Raw genomic sequence first — 18876 nt, 5'->3', positions numbered from 1 at the left:
TTTGACCACATGAAAACGGCGCCGTTCGTCAAAGCCACACGAATTCTTCTTTTGGCGCAGCCAACAACAGTAATAATAACAGGACCAACAAAAGATTATTAAAGAACTCAACCATATGGACGGACCCCCCCTCCAAAATTTGGATAATTTAATTTAATTCAATTCAGCAAAAATAGCAATACAATTTCATCAACAATAAAAAATAAAATAAAAAATCAAGCAGGAGATGGTAGTGTTGTGGGATCCGCCGATGATGGGATTTCCGGTCCGACCCGGCAACCTTGGAGCATGAAAGCAACGTCAGACATCGACGGTCGATCAAGAGGATCCGTTGCTGTGCAGAGAAGACCCACTTTCACACCCAACAAAAACTCTTCCCATTCCGATGACTCTGGGTCCAGCTCAAGCAACCCTGGCTCCAACAACTCCGATATTTGTCCCCTCTGTAACTGCTTCTTCACCCACTTCACTATGTCCTCATCTTCCGTGAACATCACCGGTTTCTTCCCCGTTAGTATCTCCAACAACACTATCCCAAAGCTATAAACATCACCCTCCTTTGTCGCCACCCCACTCGATACAGCCTCTGCTGAAACATACCCCAACGTCCCTACCGGAGTCGACGACGACGACGCTTCTGCCGGTGCTGCTACCGTCAACCGCTCCAATCCAAATTCAGACAAATGGGCTTCAAAATCCGCATCAAAGAGAACATTTTGAGGCTTCACATCACCATGAACGATTGGCACCGAGTGCAAGAAAGCTAGCCCTCGAGCAATTCCCAGTGCAATGAGGTGACGCATTGGCCAATTCAGAACATGGCCATCTTGCTGAGACGCCTCTTGAAGCAGTGTGCCGAGGTTTCCATTGGGCATGTAGTCATACACAAGAAGTCTCACATCGGGTGGACCTGCATAGTAACCACGCAGAACGGTCAAGTTTCGATGCTTCACTTTGCCCAGTGATTCTGCTTCCCTGCGGAAGTTAGCCTCGTCTAAGAACCCATCAACGAAGCGACGAATGGAGAGAACCATTCCATCTTGGAAGGAGGCTTTGAACACGAGGCCATATCTTCCCCGGCTTAACACGTTCTCTTCATCGAAGTTTCTCGTTGCTTCCAATGCCTCCGCGTACGTTATCTTGTTGTTGAACATAACTAACTTTGGTCCTCCGTTTTCCCCACTCCCTCTGCTACCTGCACTTGTTGAGGGGCTCCGTTTCTTCTCACCCGTCACCCCTTCTCGAAGCTTCTTCCGCCACCTCAAGAGGCTGTAAACATACCCACAACAACACAACGCCAAAAGGCACAAACCAGCCACTCCCACGCCTATCAACATTATTAACCTTCTCTTCTTTCTCCTTCTCACCTTTGCACATTCCCTCTGCAAGGGCTTCCCGCACAAACCTTGGTTCATCGCAAACACGGAAGGGTTACTGAATCTGGCACCAAGCACGTTTGGAATCTCACCCTCAAGATTATTACTAGACACGTTTAAATACTCCAAACCAGATATGTTTGACAGTTCAACCGGAATTTCCCCTTTCAAAAGATTTGAAGAAAGGTTCAACACGGTCAAATTAGACAGTTTTGACAAGGAACCGGGAATGCGACCCGTGAAGTGATTACCATCCAACAAGAGTGAACTCAAGGCAGAACACGCTGATATCTCATCTGGGATATCACCTTTCAACCTATTGTGCCCCAAATTAAGCTCCTTTAAATGGGATAGCCGAGAAATGTCCCCGGGAATGTTACCCTCTAGAAAATTTGACTGCAGCTGCAATACTTCAAGTTGCGAACAACCACCAATCTCGGGCGGTATTTCACCAGAAACACCATTGTGAGACAGAGAGAGAGTCGTTAAAAACTGAGGAACCCGTAAGTTATTGGAATGTCACCGACATATTCATTAGAGCTGAGATTAAGATATCGCAGACTAACTATGCTGCTGAACCCCTCGGGAACTTTACCACTCAAACGGTTCTCTTGAAGTGCCACAACTTGCAGGCTAGGTAACCCAAAAACCTCAAGGGGCAACTCACCCGAGAGGTTCTGCTTGCTCAAGTCTAGAACCGTTAGTCTCAATAAATTCCCCAACGAAGCAGGAACCTTTCCTGAAAACCCACACTGACTCAAATTAAGAACTTGCAAACCCGTGATGTCCCCAATATTTGACCAAAGTTGACCCGAAAACTTGTTATTGCTGAGATTCAATTCACTCACGTTCCCCAGTTTCATGATTTCCTCAGGCACCACACCGGTCAACTTATTGTCACTCAAATTAAGCGTTTCGAGCGCAGAAAGTGCTCCAAAACTAGAAGGAATCGAACCGGTAAAAAGGTTACCAGCAAGAGAAAACTCCTTCAGGTTTCTCATATCCCCGAGAAACTCAGGAATTAACCCAGAGAAGCGGTTCCCCTCAAGATCAAAAACCTTTAACAACCTACAATTCACAATGCTAGGCGGAACACCACCGGATAACAAATTATTCGCGACTCTAAGCTCTTCCAACGCCAAAAAGTTACCAATATCAGCAGGGAGAGAACCGGTAAAGAAGTTTCCCGAAAGGTGAAGCACCTTCAACGATTTTGTAGTCCGGGTCAACCACGAGGGAAACCTTGTGGGAGCAATGTGATTTCCTTGAACATCCAAAACTTCTAAAATACTATTGCATTCTTCACTTTGAGGTGCAGAAAAACCCGTAAAGGAATTGAAACCAAGATTCAAGCTTTGTAGGTGAGTGTTGCAGAAAACGGACTTGGGAACCAAACCGGAAAGTTGGTTCCGTGAAAGTGAAAGCACCTGAAGTTTTGGTATGGTAACTAAGGTAAGAGGAAGAAGTCCGGTCAGAACATTGTCCTCCGCACTAAGGTGTACCAGAGAGGAACAGTTGGCAATGGCAGAAGGAAAAGTTCCATAAATATTGTTGGAGTCTAACCAAAGATATTCCAGATTTTGCAACTTTCCCAGTGAACCAGGTATTCCTCCACTCAACCTGTTGTAAGAGAGATTCAAGAGTTGAAGCTGGGATTTGGACGAGAAATTAGCTGGAATGTCGCCGGAGAAGGCATTATCAGATAGGTCTAAAAAACGCAGGGAGATGGAAAGTTGGTCCGGGATTTTTCCGGTGAATAGGTTGTGCGCAAGGTTAAGAATTTGGAGGTTGGTGAGGTTGAGAAGCTGCCGAGGAAGGTGGCCGGAGAGGCGGTTGTTGTGGAGGTAAAGTGCGCGTAGGAAGAGGCATTGAGAGAGGGAGGGAGGGATGGAGGAGTTGAGATTGTTGGAGTGGAGGCTGAGTTTGCGGAGTTGGAGGAGATTAGAGAGGGAGGGAGAGATTTCACCGGCGAGTTGGAGACGGGGAAGACGGAGGTGGTGAACTCGGTTGTTGTGGCAGACAATGCCGCGCCAGTCGCAGGGTGCGGCGGGCGTGGAAGGGTCCCAACCGTCGAGGGAACCCAGAGGGTCATGGAGGTTGCGCTTGAATGCGGTTAAGGCTTGAATCTCCAACGCAGTGGTGTTCTGCGCAGCGGTTGTGGTTATGGTTAAGACGGCGAAGAAAGCGACGAGTCTGAGGGTGAAAAATATAACCGTTGTTGCCATTTGGGTGTTGGTGACGGTGGTGATGATGGTGGTGATTGTGAGAGGTTAAAGTGAGTTTTTAGCTTCAGGGGCTGACACCATTTGTTTGTTTGGTAGTGTTGTGTTGTGTTTTTTTGTGTACTTTGGAGTTTTGAGAATAGAGAGAGGAGCGTTTGTTAGCGAGCCATGTTCCCCGCAAATGACAAGCCTTTAAGTTATGTTATGGATTGCTTTGGTCGCCATTGCTATTTTATTCCTTAAATGGTTTGATTTGAAGGGTTTTTTGGAACCATGGTGTGTGTGTCTGGTGTGGTCCACGCTCACTCCTACTCTTACCTTACCCTGTTACTGTTTCTTAGCTGTTTTCTGCACCTCACCTCGGACTCGATGTTTTTTTTTACTTATTCATATCACACATTTTCGTCTTCCACCATAGAATTCTAAATAATATATATCACAATGTTATTTTAATCTCTTTATTCAAAAATAATTACTTTCAATGTTTTGTTTCGAGAAGGAAAATGATTTTTTGACTGCTAAATTTTGACAACTTTCTCAGAAGATGACACTTCATGTTGTAAGATTTATTTTTAATATTTAAAAATAAACTACTTAAAAGATGACACATCATGTTATAAAAGAAAGTTATCAAGATTTAGTTGTCAAAATATTATTATTCTTCTGAAAATAAAACAACTTAACGCGTTCATAATGTGAGTATTCTTCTGAAAATAAAATAACTTAACGCGTTCATAACGTGAGTTTGTTAATACTATCGTTCAAACACGTATTGCTGTTAAATTTTAATTTGAAATATATCATTAAGAGGAAAAGTTCTAAACATTTTAAAAATTTATGAATGTTGTCCAACGTTACTTTATACAAGTATTTACAACTTATGATATCGATGTAAGTTATAGTATTTCCTTTTTACTAATTAGTCGTGAATTTATTTTTTTAGAAACAGTAGTTAAAAAGTTAAAGAATATGATTTCGATAATTTGAAATATATATCACATAATTAATGTTCTTAACTGAAAACTTGTATGGATTATTTTTTTTTTCTTCTATAGATGTAATCCACAAAGTATTTTAAAGTTAGCGACTAATGATTAATATATGCCGTGGGAACGTGACTTCTACCGTCTTAACATCATTTTAACAACGAGTTAATATAATTATTTAAAAAGTAATTACTAGAGTTAAGACATCTTCTCTTAAATGTTTTCTTTTTAATTTATTTATGTTTAAACATTAACGATAAATTAAATCTTAAAAGTTATGAGTTTTGATAAATGATATTTCATATTATTTTACATTATAGAATTATTGAAGATTATAAAACTTACTGTTGTCTTTGGACTTGTCGCTTACTCGTTGTTCATAGTTCACTTTTTTAAAGTCTTTTGATTTGTCTGGTCGGTTAATCTAATTGACTAAGGTATTTCGATACTCAAATTATTACTTAATTAAAACAGGTCAAAACAAATGTAATAAATTTAAAAATATTAAATATCTTATCTACATATTTATAGACCTTAAATAAATTTTTACCTTAATACTGACCTTATAATAATCCAATAACATTTTAATCTTATTTATTATAATAATCTCATAATTAATTCTAACTATCATCTATTAGTACTTGATCGGTCCCTGCTCGGTCTAATACATAATTTTTCTAATTTCATAGACAGTACGTATATTTAATGTCTAGATTAAGTATAGATTGTGTTTAAACTATTGGATAATAAAAATTATTAAAAGTGCATTAATGATTATCACTTGTCTTTAATTAAAAATATTTTCATTGATAACAAAAATTATGATACGACCGGTTATTGGATAATGTGATAAATGCATCACACTAAATATAATACACTAATTTATATTCAGATACATGCATTAATTTAAAACTAGAAACTGGTTGATTATAGGCACGAGTAGTTGTGATGTGAATAAAATTTAATATTACGAATGGTAATGTAGAGTACCAAAATAGAAATGGTTTCGTGAAGATATGAATTAACATTCAATATCATGAATGAAGGAATGACTTAGTAGGAGGTATAGGGTTTTATTAGCTTCCGTGTGAAGGATTATATACTATGTTTCTTATTTTCTTAAATGAAATTATAAAACAATTTTTTAGATAATGTCATTAATGCGAAGAATCTAATTGTTGTTGAGTAATATTCTTCGAGAAAACTTGAGGTTTTCCTCCTAATTGTATTTTTCATCAACATGATTTAAAGCATAAACTTTATCTAAAGAGACTGAGTTTAGTAAAGTGTAAATTAGGGTTTACAAAATTTTGTATTTTACTTATTATGTTTTCTTATCATTTGTCACTTAAACTTACTTTATCTCATCGTATATGTAAATGTAAATTATAATTTTACATTATTGAATATAAAATGTTTAATTAGTGGATGGTACTCATTTTCGTTCAAATGTGTTAGTTTGGTACCCACTTTTAAAAATGTATCAATCTAGTCTTAATTTTTGAACAAGTGTCTTAATTAAGTCCCCTTTAGACAAAAAATTACCGTTAACTTAATGACTTTTACCACTAAATCTTGATATCTTGATATAAATATCAATACATAATTTTGTAAGTCATTTTAAATATCAATATCGGTGTTAATAATTTTTTATTGAAAATGACTTAATTAAGACATTTTTTAAAAGTTTAAACTTAATTTACATCCTTTTAAAAATGAATATCAAACTAACACATTTAAATAAAAGTGAGTTCTATCCAATTAAACACGTACGTGAAGATGGAAATATGAAATTGATGAAGATAGGTGGAAGAAGCGCGTGATCCGTAATATGCAGACCAAACTTTTTTTATTATGCTCGTAATTGGAACAGTGAATAAACAAAAGGAGAGAGAGAAAAAGAGAAAGGTATCTCTTCATAAAGATCGTTAAGTGAATGCATATATTACATTATCCATTGTTCATTCATTTCAGGAGAAATGATGAACCTCACTTTGCTATGAAACCTTTTTTTGGTAGTTTTATTCAGTAATGTGTAATTAAAAAAGGTACAACATCACACTCACTTTAAAGATCAACAACACAAGAGTAATTTCAAATACTAACTAACCATTCAACATTTTTAGGGTTACATTTGTTATATGATATATTATCATTTAATGCACAAAACTGTTTTTTAAATGATGATAGTTTGAGTAGTTCAAATTTAAGTTATAAATAGGGTTAAATATGTTTTTATCCCTTAAGTTTTAGTAAATTTTGGAATTAGTCTCTCTTCGAAACTTTATACCATTTTAGTCATTCATCTCTAGAAATGCATGGATTTAGTCCATTTTAACAAATTTTATAAAGTTTATTTGACATTTTAAACGCATTTTATGATAATATTTGAGTTAACGTTGAAGCAAAAATGTGTTAAACGGTGTAAATAATTCAAATACTATCATGAAATGTGCTTGAAACGTCAGATAAATTTAACAAAATTTGGTTAAAAGGACTAAATTCACGCATTTTTAAAGATAAAAGGCTAAATTGATCAAAATTTTTAATAAAAAACTAATTCTAAATTTCGCTGAAAATTAGGAGAGAAAAACATATTTAACCCTTATAAATAATTTGAACCCTCCTTTTTCAATAAAGGAAATGAGTATGGTTTTGTGAGAAGTTGGTGAGTTGACTTTATTACTGTATCCTCCAAATATAAGAGAGATGAAGACACAGACAAATAAAACTGCATTTATAGTGCAGTCGATACAATTCCATGAGCAGACATATTTTTGTCTTCAAAATGTTTGGACCACATATCTTTTATAAACCAAAGAAACACACTTCTTCTCTATTAAATATGAATATATTTGTAATTATTTTTACTTCTAATTTTAATTAGGACAATGATACTTTAATCTACTTTTTTGACTCACTTTTAACCTACCACTTCAATCACCATTAGATCATCACATCGTATCACTAAAAAAAATAAAAAAAGATGATCTAATGGTGATTAAAGTAATAAGTTAAAAATGGATAAAAAAAAGTGGGTTAAAATATTATTTTCCTTTTAATTAATATCTGACATTTGGTTAGACTAATTTTTAAAAAAATTAAAGAATCAGTAAAATTTAATACAATTGATTGATTTTCTTTACATTCAACTTAAATAAAAACAAAATTAGTGTATTGTGAGGAAAATAATCTTACCTATATCTAAAATATATGCGTAAATTTGGGGGAGGGATGGGAGACAAATATTTTATTTACACTTTTTTACATCTATGTGAAATTATTTGATAAATAATCTATTTTATTTTATTTTTTAAATTTTAATAAATTTGCACATCATGACTAATAATAAAAATAATAATATAATTTAAATTAAATTAATTCCTCTAGCAAATGTCTCATTCTAATTATGTATGGAAAATTCCTGAAATCAATGAGTCACAATATTTTAAATCATAAATGATGGCACTAATTATAAAGGAAGGGACTTCATGGTTCACCCACCAAAGAGAGGGCGTTGGTTCTTGGAGACTTGTATCATAAATATATGGGTGTAGAGGGTAGCCAGCATCGTATTCAATTCATGGATCAATCAACCCATTTTAATTGTGAACACAATAAATAAGTATAGTTGTTATATTAGGAGGTCCTTATTACTAGAGTTAAAGTGGATTAAACATAAATAGTTATATTTGCTAAAGTCAGACAACCCAATTTATATGGAGTTAAAAAAATATATGTTCAATTATTTGAATAACAAATTTTGTAATCTACTGAATCGATGGATTATTGATCTAACTTTCCTAAAAATAGTCAAAGTGTAACCTATTTTACTAAATATTATTATAAACATAGTTGAGAACTAAAATATGAATTATATAACTTAACAAACAAATAAATTAAACATCTAAATTATGTAAACATTATTGAATATCATTATAATATTTTAAAAGAATCAAATTATCTAAGAAAAGTAAATTTTTTATTTGAAATTGACACTTATCATGTATCAAATGATTCTCTAAAACAATCCTCCTTAACTCAAGATACAAAATGAGGTATTGGAAAATTGAGTTTTATGAATTGTAATGATATTTTGCTGTCTTGTAGTGAATATGAGAGAAAATATCAAGTATGAAGATGAGTCACAGGCATTAACGCTGAGTCATGGAAGTAAAAAAGACAAGACAACATATTTTGACTTTTTGACTGAGCACAACAAATTGAAGCTAAGCCACATGAGAAAATCTTCTTTACAAGGAAATCTGGAGCACTAATCCATAAGAATAAGCAACCAAGAAAAACTTCCCAAAAAGGAATAGTCAAGTGCTAAGCACCAGGACAAGAGATTGAGCTAAGAAAGAAACTCAACTGTGAAGAAAGCCATGTGGATGAGCACCAAAAGAACGGTTGAACACTGTCAAAAAATTTCTATTATGAATAAATACCTCATTTCCTGGTTCTAGGCACTGAGTGGGAAATTAGAAATGTAGCAATAGAGTATAAAATGGTATATATGTGAGACACGAAAGAGATACTCTTATTGTAAATTATGTAAATCTTATGTTTAGATGTTGTTGAAGTTGTATTGTAATATTCTACGAGTAGTTGAACTCTCTTATATTCAGGTTTGATGTAATTAACTCTTATTCTCTTTACTCCTACTTATTGGGGGGTATTTATCTATGTTTTCATTCAATAGTTTGTGATTTGATTTATGTTTAATGGTGAATTGACAACTCGTGTTCAGGTTTGATGTAATTAACTCTAATTCTCTATACTCCCATTTATTGGGTATTTATCTATGTTTTCATTCAGTAGTTTGTGATTTGATTTGTGCTTAATGGTGAATTGACAACTCACTTATTTTACTGGTTTGTATTGAGTTAGAAGACTAGTCTCAAACTAAGGTCCAATCAAACCATCACATTCTTGCTAGAGGTTTCCACAAGATCTAGAGGGTGTACTAAATGAAATAATCTTGCACCGTAAAATAAGGATTCATTCAAGTAGAAGTGGAGAAATCGTACTGGATTAGTCCTTAGATTATAGGCCCATTTATCTACATAAAAAAAGTACTTCGAGGACATTGAACGATTTACATATTGAGTAAATAAGATAGTAGTGGTACAGTAAAAGAATATGAGATGAAATATAATCATAGTCTCTACTTCACACAATCTATATAATTACCACTATTTATATTTACATGTATTCTTTATCAAAATCAAAAAAAAATCCAAAAACTAACTATGAATATACTTATTGAATTGTGGATACGGCACTGGTTGATACTACTATACACTTATGCATTTGTTGAAAAATGATTGTTAATTATAAAAAAAACTAATAAAAAATTACTTTTAATGAATCATGGGTCAAGTTATCTTCAATTCGGCTCAAATCGGTTTACCTCTTATAAATTAAAGTGAACTTAATTTTGGTTGGCTGACGGTTATAACTTATTTTTATATCTCTATATATTTATTGTACTTTTACAAATGTTTAATTGAAATTTTTTTCTTATTTAATGTTATTTTCAAATTAATATGTGGTTTTAGTATCATGAATTTGAATGAAATGTTATCTTATAAGATATCGACAAGTTCGTGTTTTAGTTATCCGATGAAAAATTTATATTTAGCGTGTATTATAATATTAAAGAAGGAAGATACGACTTTACACAGTGTTATTTCTAGCTAGAAGTGGTGAAAACTAATATTTCAATAATTAGTAAATAATCTCATTGAAGAATGGAAGACAACTCAAATAGACTTCATGAAAACACTTTAAAAAAAATTGATTCTATTTGATATGGGAAAATTAATTTTGATTGATGGAAAAACTAGAAAGAGTTGTTTCTTTTTTATGTGAATTTTTCATCTACAATTGATTTTGGATACCTCCAAACAAATTATTAACATGAATTGATTTTAGAAATTTATTTTAAGTGTTTCCAAATAAAACCAAACATGCACTAACTTTAGGATAATATTGGTTATAAAACCTATTGACAAAACAAAGAAAGTGAAATTATTGATTCAAACCTATGATGCACAAATAATATATATATATATATATATATATATATATATATATATATATATATATATATATATATATATATATATATATATATATATATATATATATATATATATATATATATATATATATATATATATATATCGGATATGACACGTATCCGATACGTCGATATATTTAATTTTAAAATAATAGGATACGATACGTGATAGATACGTGATATGTAAATCATGACAAGTGTACAATAATTCTTACAAAACATAATAAATAATAAGAGACCAATTATTTTGGTAGTCAAAACCTTGTAGCTAATGTTAGTAACCAATTTAAAAATCAATTCATTATTGAAACTATTTTAATTATCAATTTAGAGATCGATTATAATTTTTTGGAACTATTTTAGTTGTTAATTTAGTCATTATATATTGACCAATTATTTTTTGTTACTAAAATTGGTCATTATTCAAAGATTTTATTGTAATGTACTACTACTTTATAAATTAAATACTTCATTGATAAGGTATCGTTAAAGTATCCTAAAGTATCAGACACAATACGTGTTAGATACGGATACATAATCCAAGTTGAAGTATCGGTGCATCATAGGTTCAAACACTATTATTATGCCAAAATTTATAATTGTTAGTTAAGATTAGTTAAAATGTAATTTTTTTTCTAGTTAAAAACATAATACTTTAAATGTCACGATTCCATTATAATTTAATCTACGGGATTGATAGAACAACAAGATATTGTATCCTCTAATAAGAAAGAAACTTCTCTGAGTGTTATTCGGATGCCGGTAAAGAGTAGAGAGTTGGCTATAATTTTGAAAAACTTTCTTTTTATTTGGTAAAAAAGATGAATAGAAATATTTTATAATTTTTGTAGAATTATTCCATATTTATACATTAACATTAAATAACAACTTATGTAACTACAAAAAATTATAAACTTTTTACAAATGATTTTTCACCTCTTTCCATGTTATCACTGGTCTCATTTTTCATTTTTCTTTTTTCCATAAATATTATTGGTATCATTTCAATTTCTTTTGCTGAAGGAGGTATCATCGGGATTTCTTACAAATGATGTTTCTTTTTTTTTGGTATCCCACTATTCATGGTTTTGTCAGATGTGAGTGGGAAGAGGGAAAGAAAAAATTGAGATGATTGGGAGTATGGGATTTCTAGGGCTTCCAGCGGGATAAGAAGCTTAATCCAAATATTTTCCTTGAGGCATCACCCGAGTTTATAAAACCAACCAGCTTCGCAACAAGTGCAGCACTTTCCCTTACGTGGTTCAAGTCTTTTGTATTCGTCCATAAGCACCATGCCAACTGTACACTTCTGTGCTTAGATTTCAAGTCCACACCCCACTTCACGTAAAGTTCGTTTCTTTCCTTCCACGAAAACTTCTTATGCACTTGCTTGCTTAGCATTTTCCTCTCACGATTCAGTGCCATCAAACTGCTCAGTAAAAAGGAAAAAAAAATTATCAAATTAATATTTTTACAGTACTATTCATGTAAAGTTTCACATGGGATGATCAATATGAGAATCAACCTATCTGATTGATCATATTGGCAAAGATAAATGCGAATTGCATGTTTAAACTCTATTCATCAAACAAAAAGATTTTACCTTGAATTAGGTGTGACATCCGAACCATGTGCTGTACTGTTTGTTGCGTTAAAAAACGTGTCCTTTAGGAAAGACAAACGTCTGAGTTCTACATCAAAGTACACTGCATCCGAAATTTCGCCTTTGATGAGAAGAAAAAAGTAGGATCTATGTACCAAGGGTATATTACATGCATCCCAAAGTTGAATCGTATCTCTTAGCTGCGTCTCAAAATTCCAAGGCCCCGGAGTTCCGCTGAAACTGACACCTCTGACTCTGTTCACACGTTTATCGGTTCCAGATGTTCTTGCTCGTACCTGATAAATAAATAAAATTTAGAATTATTGGAGTAGTAGCAAAATGGACAGACAGCATTAGAGTATGTGTTAGTGGTTGCATCTGCTGCTTACCATAATATCATCCATGTCCTCGTCCAGCGACTTTTGCCTAGCCATTTCGTTCATCCCTACAACAAAATTTAGGATGCTGGCAGTATCCTCCACATCAGAATCCCAAAGGGATTCTACGTCTTCAACTGAAGTATTCATCTCTTGACTTAAAGATCTTTCTCGGGAAGAATTTCTTTCTATGGCTTGTAACTTTGATTTGGGTAGCTTGTCCTCATAGCAAACCGAACTATTAGAGTTACTCCTTTCAACCTCAGTTGGCAATGTGCGGGATACCTTTTCCGGCTCCTTGAGTTGAGGTGTGGCAGGTTTCTGCTGCAAATTACTTATGTGAGGATGTTTTGAAGATTCCTGATCCACCTTATCTATTTGAGTAGAAGACCCATTGGATTCCTTTAGGAGGTCCACAATAAGGTTGTTGGTATTATCTACGACAGCAGGATTTAACTCGCAATGCTCATTCCCTGAGGATGATTTAGCATCTATTTTGTGGTCTATTTCCACTTCTTTTACTTCAATACATGGAACTTCCTTGCAGTCATCTTCAGGTGCAGCAGCTCTGCTGGCCATCTCCTCCCAACCCTGACACGGATCAGGCCCAACAAACGTTGGAGAATTGCCATCCAAAAGAAAGTCGTCATCAGAATTTCCAGTATGCTGTAAACTAGATGTTGTTATGTCAAGATTCTCAGATGCGCTGTCCATCCTGCGAAGGAAATTATTAGCTCCTGACAATCCCGAGGCTGAATCTTTGCCTACTCTTATAGGTTGATCTTTTTCAGCAGACTGGAGCTTATTTTGAGCAGAAGATTGAAAGAGATCACGTTCCCGAGTCAACTCTTTGATCACATTTTCCATCTGCATGCTTTCGAATCATGTGAGAAAAAGAAAAGGATAAACTGAATAAAAATTATCAAAAATAGAATGCTCTACACCAAATGTCTCCTTCTCTATATTCTTTTCGTAAGTACGCTGTTTATGATTGTTAAGGAACTAGGGTATAAAAGGCCTCCCCTCTATTCCGTGACTCGTAAGCTTAGCGAATCAAACTGAGAAAATCAATGGCATAAAAGAATATATATATATATATATATATATATATATATATATATATATATATATATATATATATATATAATGAAACTACTCTTATGGTTCATAGCTGAAAGAAATGGTCATGACGCGTTCAGGCTATTTTTTTTTTCTGTCCCGGCAAAACCATGGAATAAATTTTCTTTAACCTAACAAAAAGTAATCAACGCTGGAAAATATAATTCAGTTGAATATACTTCGTATATATATATATATATATATATATATATATATATTTTGGTTCTATAAATTTAAATTAGTTTTTTTAATTTTGTAATTTAGAATATATATATATATATATATATCTTATTTTAATCATTTTTTAATATTGTTATTGATTTTGTTAAAGTGTATAATAAATATTTTTGGTTAAGTATTCGCTATAATTACGTGTTTTGGTACGTGCAAGATGTCTGGACAAAAAAGATTAATTTTTTTTAGTTTTAAAGAATAAAAGATTAATATTAATTTAAAAAATTGAAAAAAAAAAACTAAAAATATTAAAACGAGATAAGTGACCCGCAACAAACTAACATTAAAACAAAAGAACTCAACTTATTAAATCTGCCCTCACCTTTTGAATTTGGAGTTCTTTCTCCTTGAGTAAGATGGTATTTGGGGTGTAGTTCCTTAACTCATTCTCCAATCTGGCCAATTCCTTTTGCAGTTGTTTTACCAAAGCCTTGTCTGACTTCACTTGATTGACCCGAGCATTAGTAGTCACTTGTTTTGCGCAACCAGCGAAAAGCAGAGTATTTCTTGATTGCTCACTCTGGCTCCTTGCAGGACTAATGGTACAAATGATCGCTGTTCTGGCATTGCCACCTAAGGAGTTCTGTAAAATGCGAGTAAGCTTAGAGTCTCTGTAAGGTACGTGTTCATTTCTTCCCTTGCTGCATACAATAATTATAGTTTAGCATTTAGGGTTTTATACTAAAAAATGCAATTGATGAATTAACAAGGTGAAGAAAAAAATAGAAGGAACTGTAAAATAAGAGAACTTTCATTGATCAAAATGTTGTTCAGGAATGTCCAAGTCAAAAGATGAATCAAAACAAATATTTTTAGAACCAGATGCTCGAAAAGACACACGTGCTCCAGCGCCTAATTAAAGTAAGTCTTGTTTCTCTAGAATTAGTAAAAAGCTGGCTAGACCATGCTTGGATTAAATTTCCCAAAAATGTCCCTTTATAATTGGTAGTCCTAGTTCGTTTTATATTTACGAAAATTTAAATTTAAATAGGATTTGCATGGCTAGCAAACGAACTAGGAAACAGGATCTTCAAATGGAACACTAGTGTCATCGAAGCATTATCGACCACGCATCCATTTTACGGAAGCTTAAGTCAAGTGATGCGTTGATCAAGTTTAGCTTCTACCAATATATTTTAGTCCTCATCCGATATTTTGATTAAGTTAATATATTCTTCTATACTAGAAAAAAGTTAGTAATGCCCAAACTAATATATTATATATACAAATTGAATTAAGTTTACAATGTCCCAACTTGAAACCAGATTAGATTTTGTATTCAACAAAATAGACAAATTTAAAAATTATATATATTTCAATCATAAAATTTTGAAATAAAATAGGGAGACGCTTTATTTTTTATATAAACTCATTTCTCTTTTTTCTTTGGAAGTGTCTATTGTCACGGTGTTCATGTAGCAAAAAGATGGTAGAGTGACCTCAAGTACAATAATTGCTCTGTGAGGTACCGTCTGGGCTCATGTTTTTCTTTTTTCCATAAAGGGTGATTCATTAGAACATTGTCCACGGGCTGGACTTCATGGATCGGATCCATGTACATAATCATAATCAAACCAGTGACCACATTGAAAGATATAAGAATCTGCTCATCGTGCCTTTAGTTTAATCTGATGGATCCTTGGTACATACTTTATGTGGTCATTTTTCGGACTAATCATGTCAAGCTATATCACCTAATTTATTAAAGCAATTAGGTATAATTACCCAAATTTTCAATCAGTACGTGAGAGTAAATTATACCTTAGTTTCCGGATTACAGTTCCAAGGCTCAGTAAACTACGATTTATGTGGCTACCTTCTCTCAATCTTGTGCCAGCTGACAATGTTTGAGAAGCACGTTCACTTCCTGCTAGATCAACAAAATTCTGTACAAAAGAAACCAAATCTTGTTCATTTCATCAACGAGTCAATTAACAGAGACAATCCTACTATAATATATGTGGGATAGGACAAAGATCATACCACACTGGCGAATAGAGCTCCAGATCTTGCGGCGTCTACATAATCACGAGGATTGCTTTCAACTGTCTGCAGGAATCATCATTTTGAGAAAATTTAGGAATAAAATGAGAAGAACTCCGTCAATTACTAAGCAATTTAATGATAAAAGAAATACCAATCGAATAATTTGGTGAGATCTGGAGCTAGCTTCGTTCATCGCTGTCTCTTCCGTTGTCCTTTCAGCTGCAAGAACACAAGCATATATGGCTTGAAGTAGAGCACCGGAAAGCCTATAAAGCTGTAAATCGTAAAACAATATTGTAATGTAGCACCCAATACCTGCACATATCGAAAGGAGTTGCTGTAACTGTCCCCTATCTGTCAGTGTCTCTTCTGTAAGTTTCTCCACAACTGTTCCTTTCTGTTTGAGGTGCATATATTCTTAATCATTCAAAAGAACTAAGCAAGGAACTCTTCAACAGAGCAATGAAATTATACCACCCAACTTACCTCTGGATCATCCAGAATTCTCAGTGAAGTAGAACCTGCATTGAGAAGATCTCTAACAGCTTCATTATAGATCTCCATGGAAGAGAACTTGACTACAAATTCTCTGTCTTTTTGCTGAAAGGGAAGAAGAGATGTCAACCTTTCGGCAACTATCGAAGAACAACATATCCATTTCATTGCAAGATGAGACCAGGATATGAATTGTTCTATACCTTCTCCATGTATTCATATATGTCCCTTACTGCATATTCAGTAATGCCAGTCATTGTGTGCGTCTTTCCACTACTTGTTTGCCCGTATGCGAAAATGCTAGCTGAGATTACGTTTCACCAATGAGAATCCCCTTAAAAGAAAAATGAAACCACCAGCCGACCCAGCAGTAAACACATTACACAATCAGGAATCATCAAACAAGAAGAAAATTACTCACAGTTGACACCCCTAACCACAGAAAGGGCAACGTCCTTAATCCCTTGTTCATACACCTGCTTTGTCTTGCACTTTTCCCCAAACACCCTGTCTGTTTCCAATACACCATCAGAATAAATAATAATATTGACATAGGTTACAAATACCTGGATAACTGAAATATCAAATTGTAAAAAACAAATAAAAATTCAAAAATCCATAAAATATAACGATTCACGTGAACCCTAATGATATCAGCATAGGCTACACATGGACATGACAGAACTAGCAGCTTCATGTTTCTCACCAAAGGTATATGTATCCATTGACAGAGGTCGCTGCTCTGCATGGCCGTTGTTCTTGAATTTGATGGTGTTGGTAGAAATGCATTCCCAATCAGACACATCGTGCCTCGCTCTTTCTCTCTCGTTCAAAGGTCTTACTCTGATCGAAACGAAGATCCTCTCTTCCTCGGCATTTGAAAGTGCAACGTTCCCCCGCTCCTCTCTGGCGTCCGCCATGGACGCTCTGTCTCTCATCTTCGTCATCCACGCGAAACGCACTTAGCACTCCTAAACGCAGCGTCTCAGCCCTACAGATAGAAAGACGAAAACATGCAATAATGAAATGTATGGGAAGCAAATCAAGGATTGATTGTATTCAATTAATACGAAAATGTGGATGATGAAATAAACATAATTACCGTTCTCTGCATTCTTGTCACCGGCGAGTGACCGGAGAAAGAGAGAACGGAGAGGAGGAAGAGAGGAAGCAGAATAGGTTTGGTAATGGATGGCAAAACCGTTGTGTTCCTTTCCACGCTTCTGGATTCCGTAACCACCAGCCAGACATAAAACAGTTACGTTAACCCCGCTAAAATTTTCAAGTTCATTCGCTATTTTGACCCTCGATCAAAATCTCACTCATCTTCACGTTGTCAATGTCACCCCTCTGTGACACGTGCCACCAATTCTTCCTTTTTTTCTTATTTTTGTTAGAGCCTCCATAATCCATACATAACTTGTTATAAGAAAACAAGTTAACTTGGTCTTAAACGTTAATTAATAATCTTACTTAAATTAACTATTCTTTTTACTTGCTCTGATATACAAATTTTTATACCCATTTTATATTAATTATTTTTTTTATAAATAGTTTTTTTTAACGATGATATACCCTTAAAAATGGGATATCAAGCACTTGGTTAGTTGTAAGAAAATAATTTATCTTTCTTTACCTTTTAAACAAACAAATACCAGTACTATCCCAATCTGTGCATGCAATATTATTCTCAATCTATAATATACTATATATACACAATTGCTTGCTTCATATTTTATCTATCAAACAGTCAATAAAGTAGTTCCTTTATAACTCATCTTATGGAATGTTGTTCTAATTCTACACTCTCAATCTTTAGTAAGTACGTTAACATTTATTTTGGTTGTATATTAAAATTAATTATTTGTGCTAAGATATTTGTAAATAAGTACAACATATTTGATGAAATTGAAGAAGATATTTCGATATCTTTTATCCTTTGTTTTTAAAAATTGGAAAAGGAATCAAAATGGGAGATTTAAATTTTCTCTCCATTTTTTGTCTATCACTTGATAGATTTAAAGATATTCAACACATACATGTAGACATAATTATATCATAAATATTAGTAACTAAATAGCTTAAATCACTGACTTCAATTTACTCTATTTGGAAACCTTTGAAGTTCCTATTCTACTTAGAGCTTTCTGTCTACTTAAGGCATGTAACCACGTTGCTAACATCAAAATAAGCAGTTAAATTGCGCACAGATCTAAAAAAAAATTGTAGTTATTAATCATGGGTAAAAATGTGGACAAAGGAGCTTCAATTATCAAAGATAAACTAAAGTAAAACTTTGTAGAGAGGAAAATGGAAAAGAGGTAAGGTTAAATTTAAGACGAGCCATCCTATAATCATTTTTTCAACCACCATAAGGAACGAAAAGAATAGGA

General features: G+C 33.7%; 1 protein-coding gene and 1 pseudogene across 1 annotated transcript; both read right to left on the bottom strand.

Moving 5' to 3' along the window:
- LOC114162355 lies at window positions 1–3789 on the bottom strand (annotated as a pseudogene).
- Window positions 3790–11608: 7819 nt separating this feature from the next.
- LOC114163009 (kinesin-like protein KIN-7I) lies at window positions 11609–17791 on the bottom strand. The gene is made up of 13 exons (XM_028047053.1): window positions 17586–17791; window positions 17190–17474; window positions 16905–16994; window positions 16687–16787; window positions 16475–16588; window positions 16304–16385; window positions 16140–16207; window positions 15986–16051; window positions 15764–15888; window positions 14325–14643; window positions 12662–13516; window positions 12273–12568; window positions 11609–12098 (listed from the first exon to the last, which is right to left on the bottom strand). Exons 2-13 carry the CDS (start codon window positions 17428–17430, stop codon window positions 11819–11821), a joined length of 2637 nt encoding a protein of 878 aa, XP_027902854.1. The 5' UTR covers window positions 17431–17474; window positions 17586–17791; the 3' UTR covers window positions 11609–11818.
- Window positions 17792–18876: the final 1085 nt, after the last annotated feature.

This window comes from Vigna unguiculata, chromosome 9, assembly GCF_004118075.2.
Source record: "Vigna unguiculata cultivar IT97K-499-35 chromosome 9, ASM411807v1, whole genome shotgun sequence".
NCBI lineage: Eukaryota > Viridiplantae > Streptophyta > Magnoliopsida > Fabales > Fabaceae > Vigna > Vigna unguiculata.
This window is presented reverse-complemented; position numbering and strand designations above follow the sequence as displayed.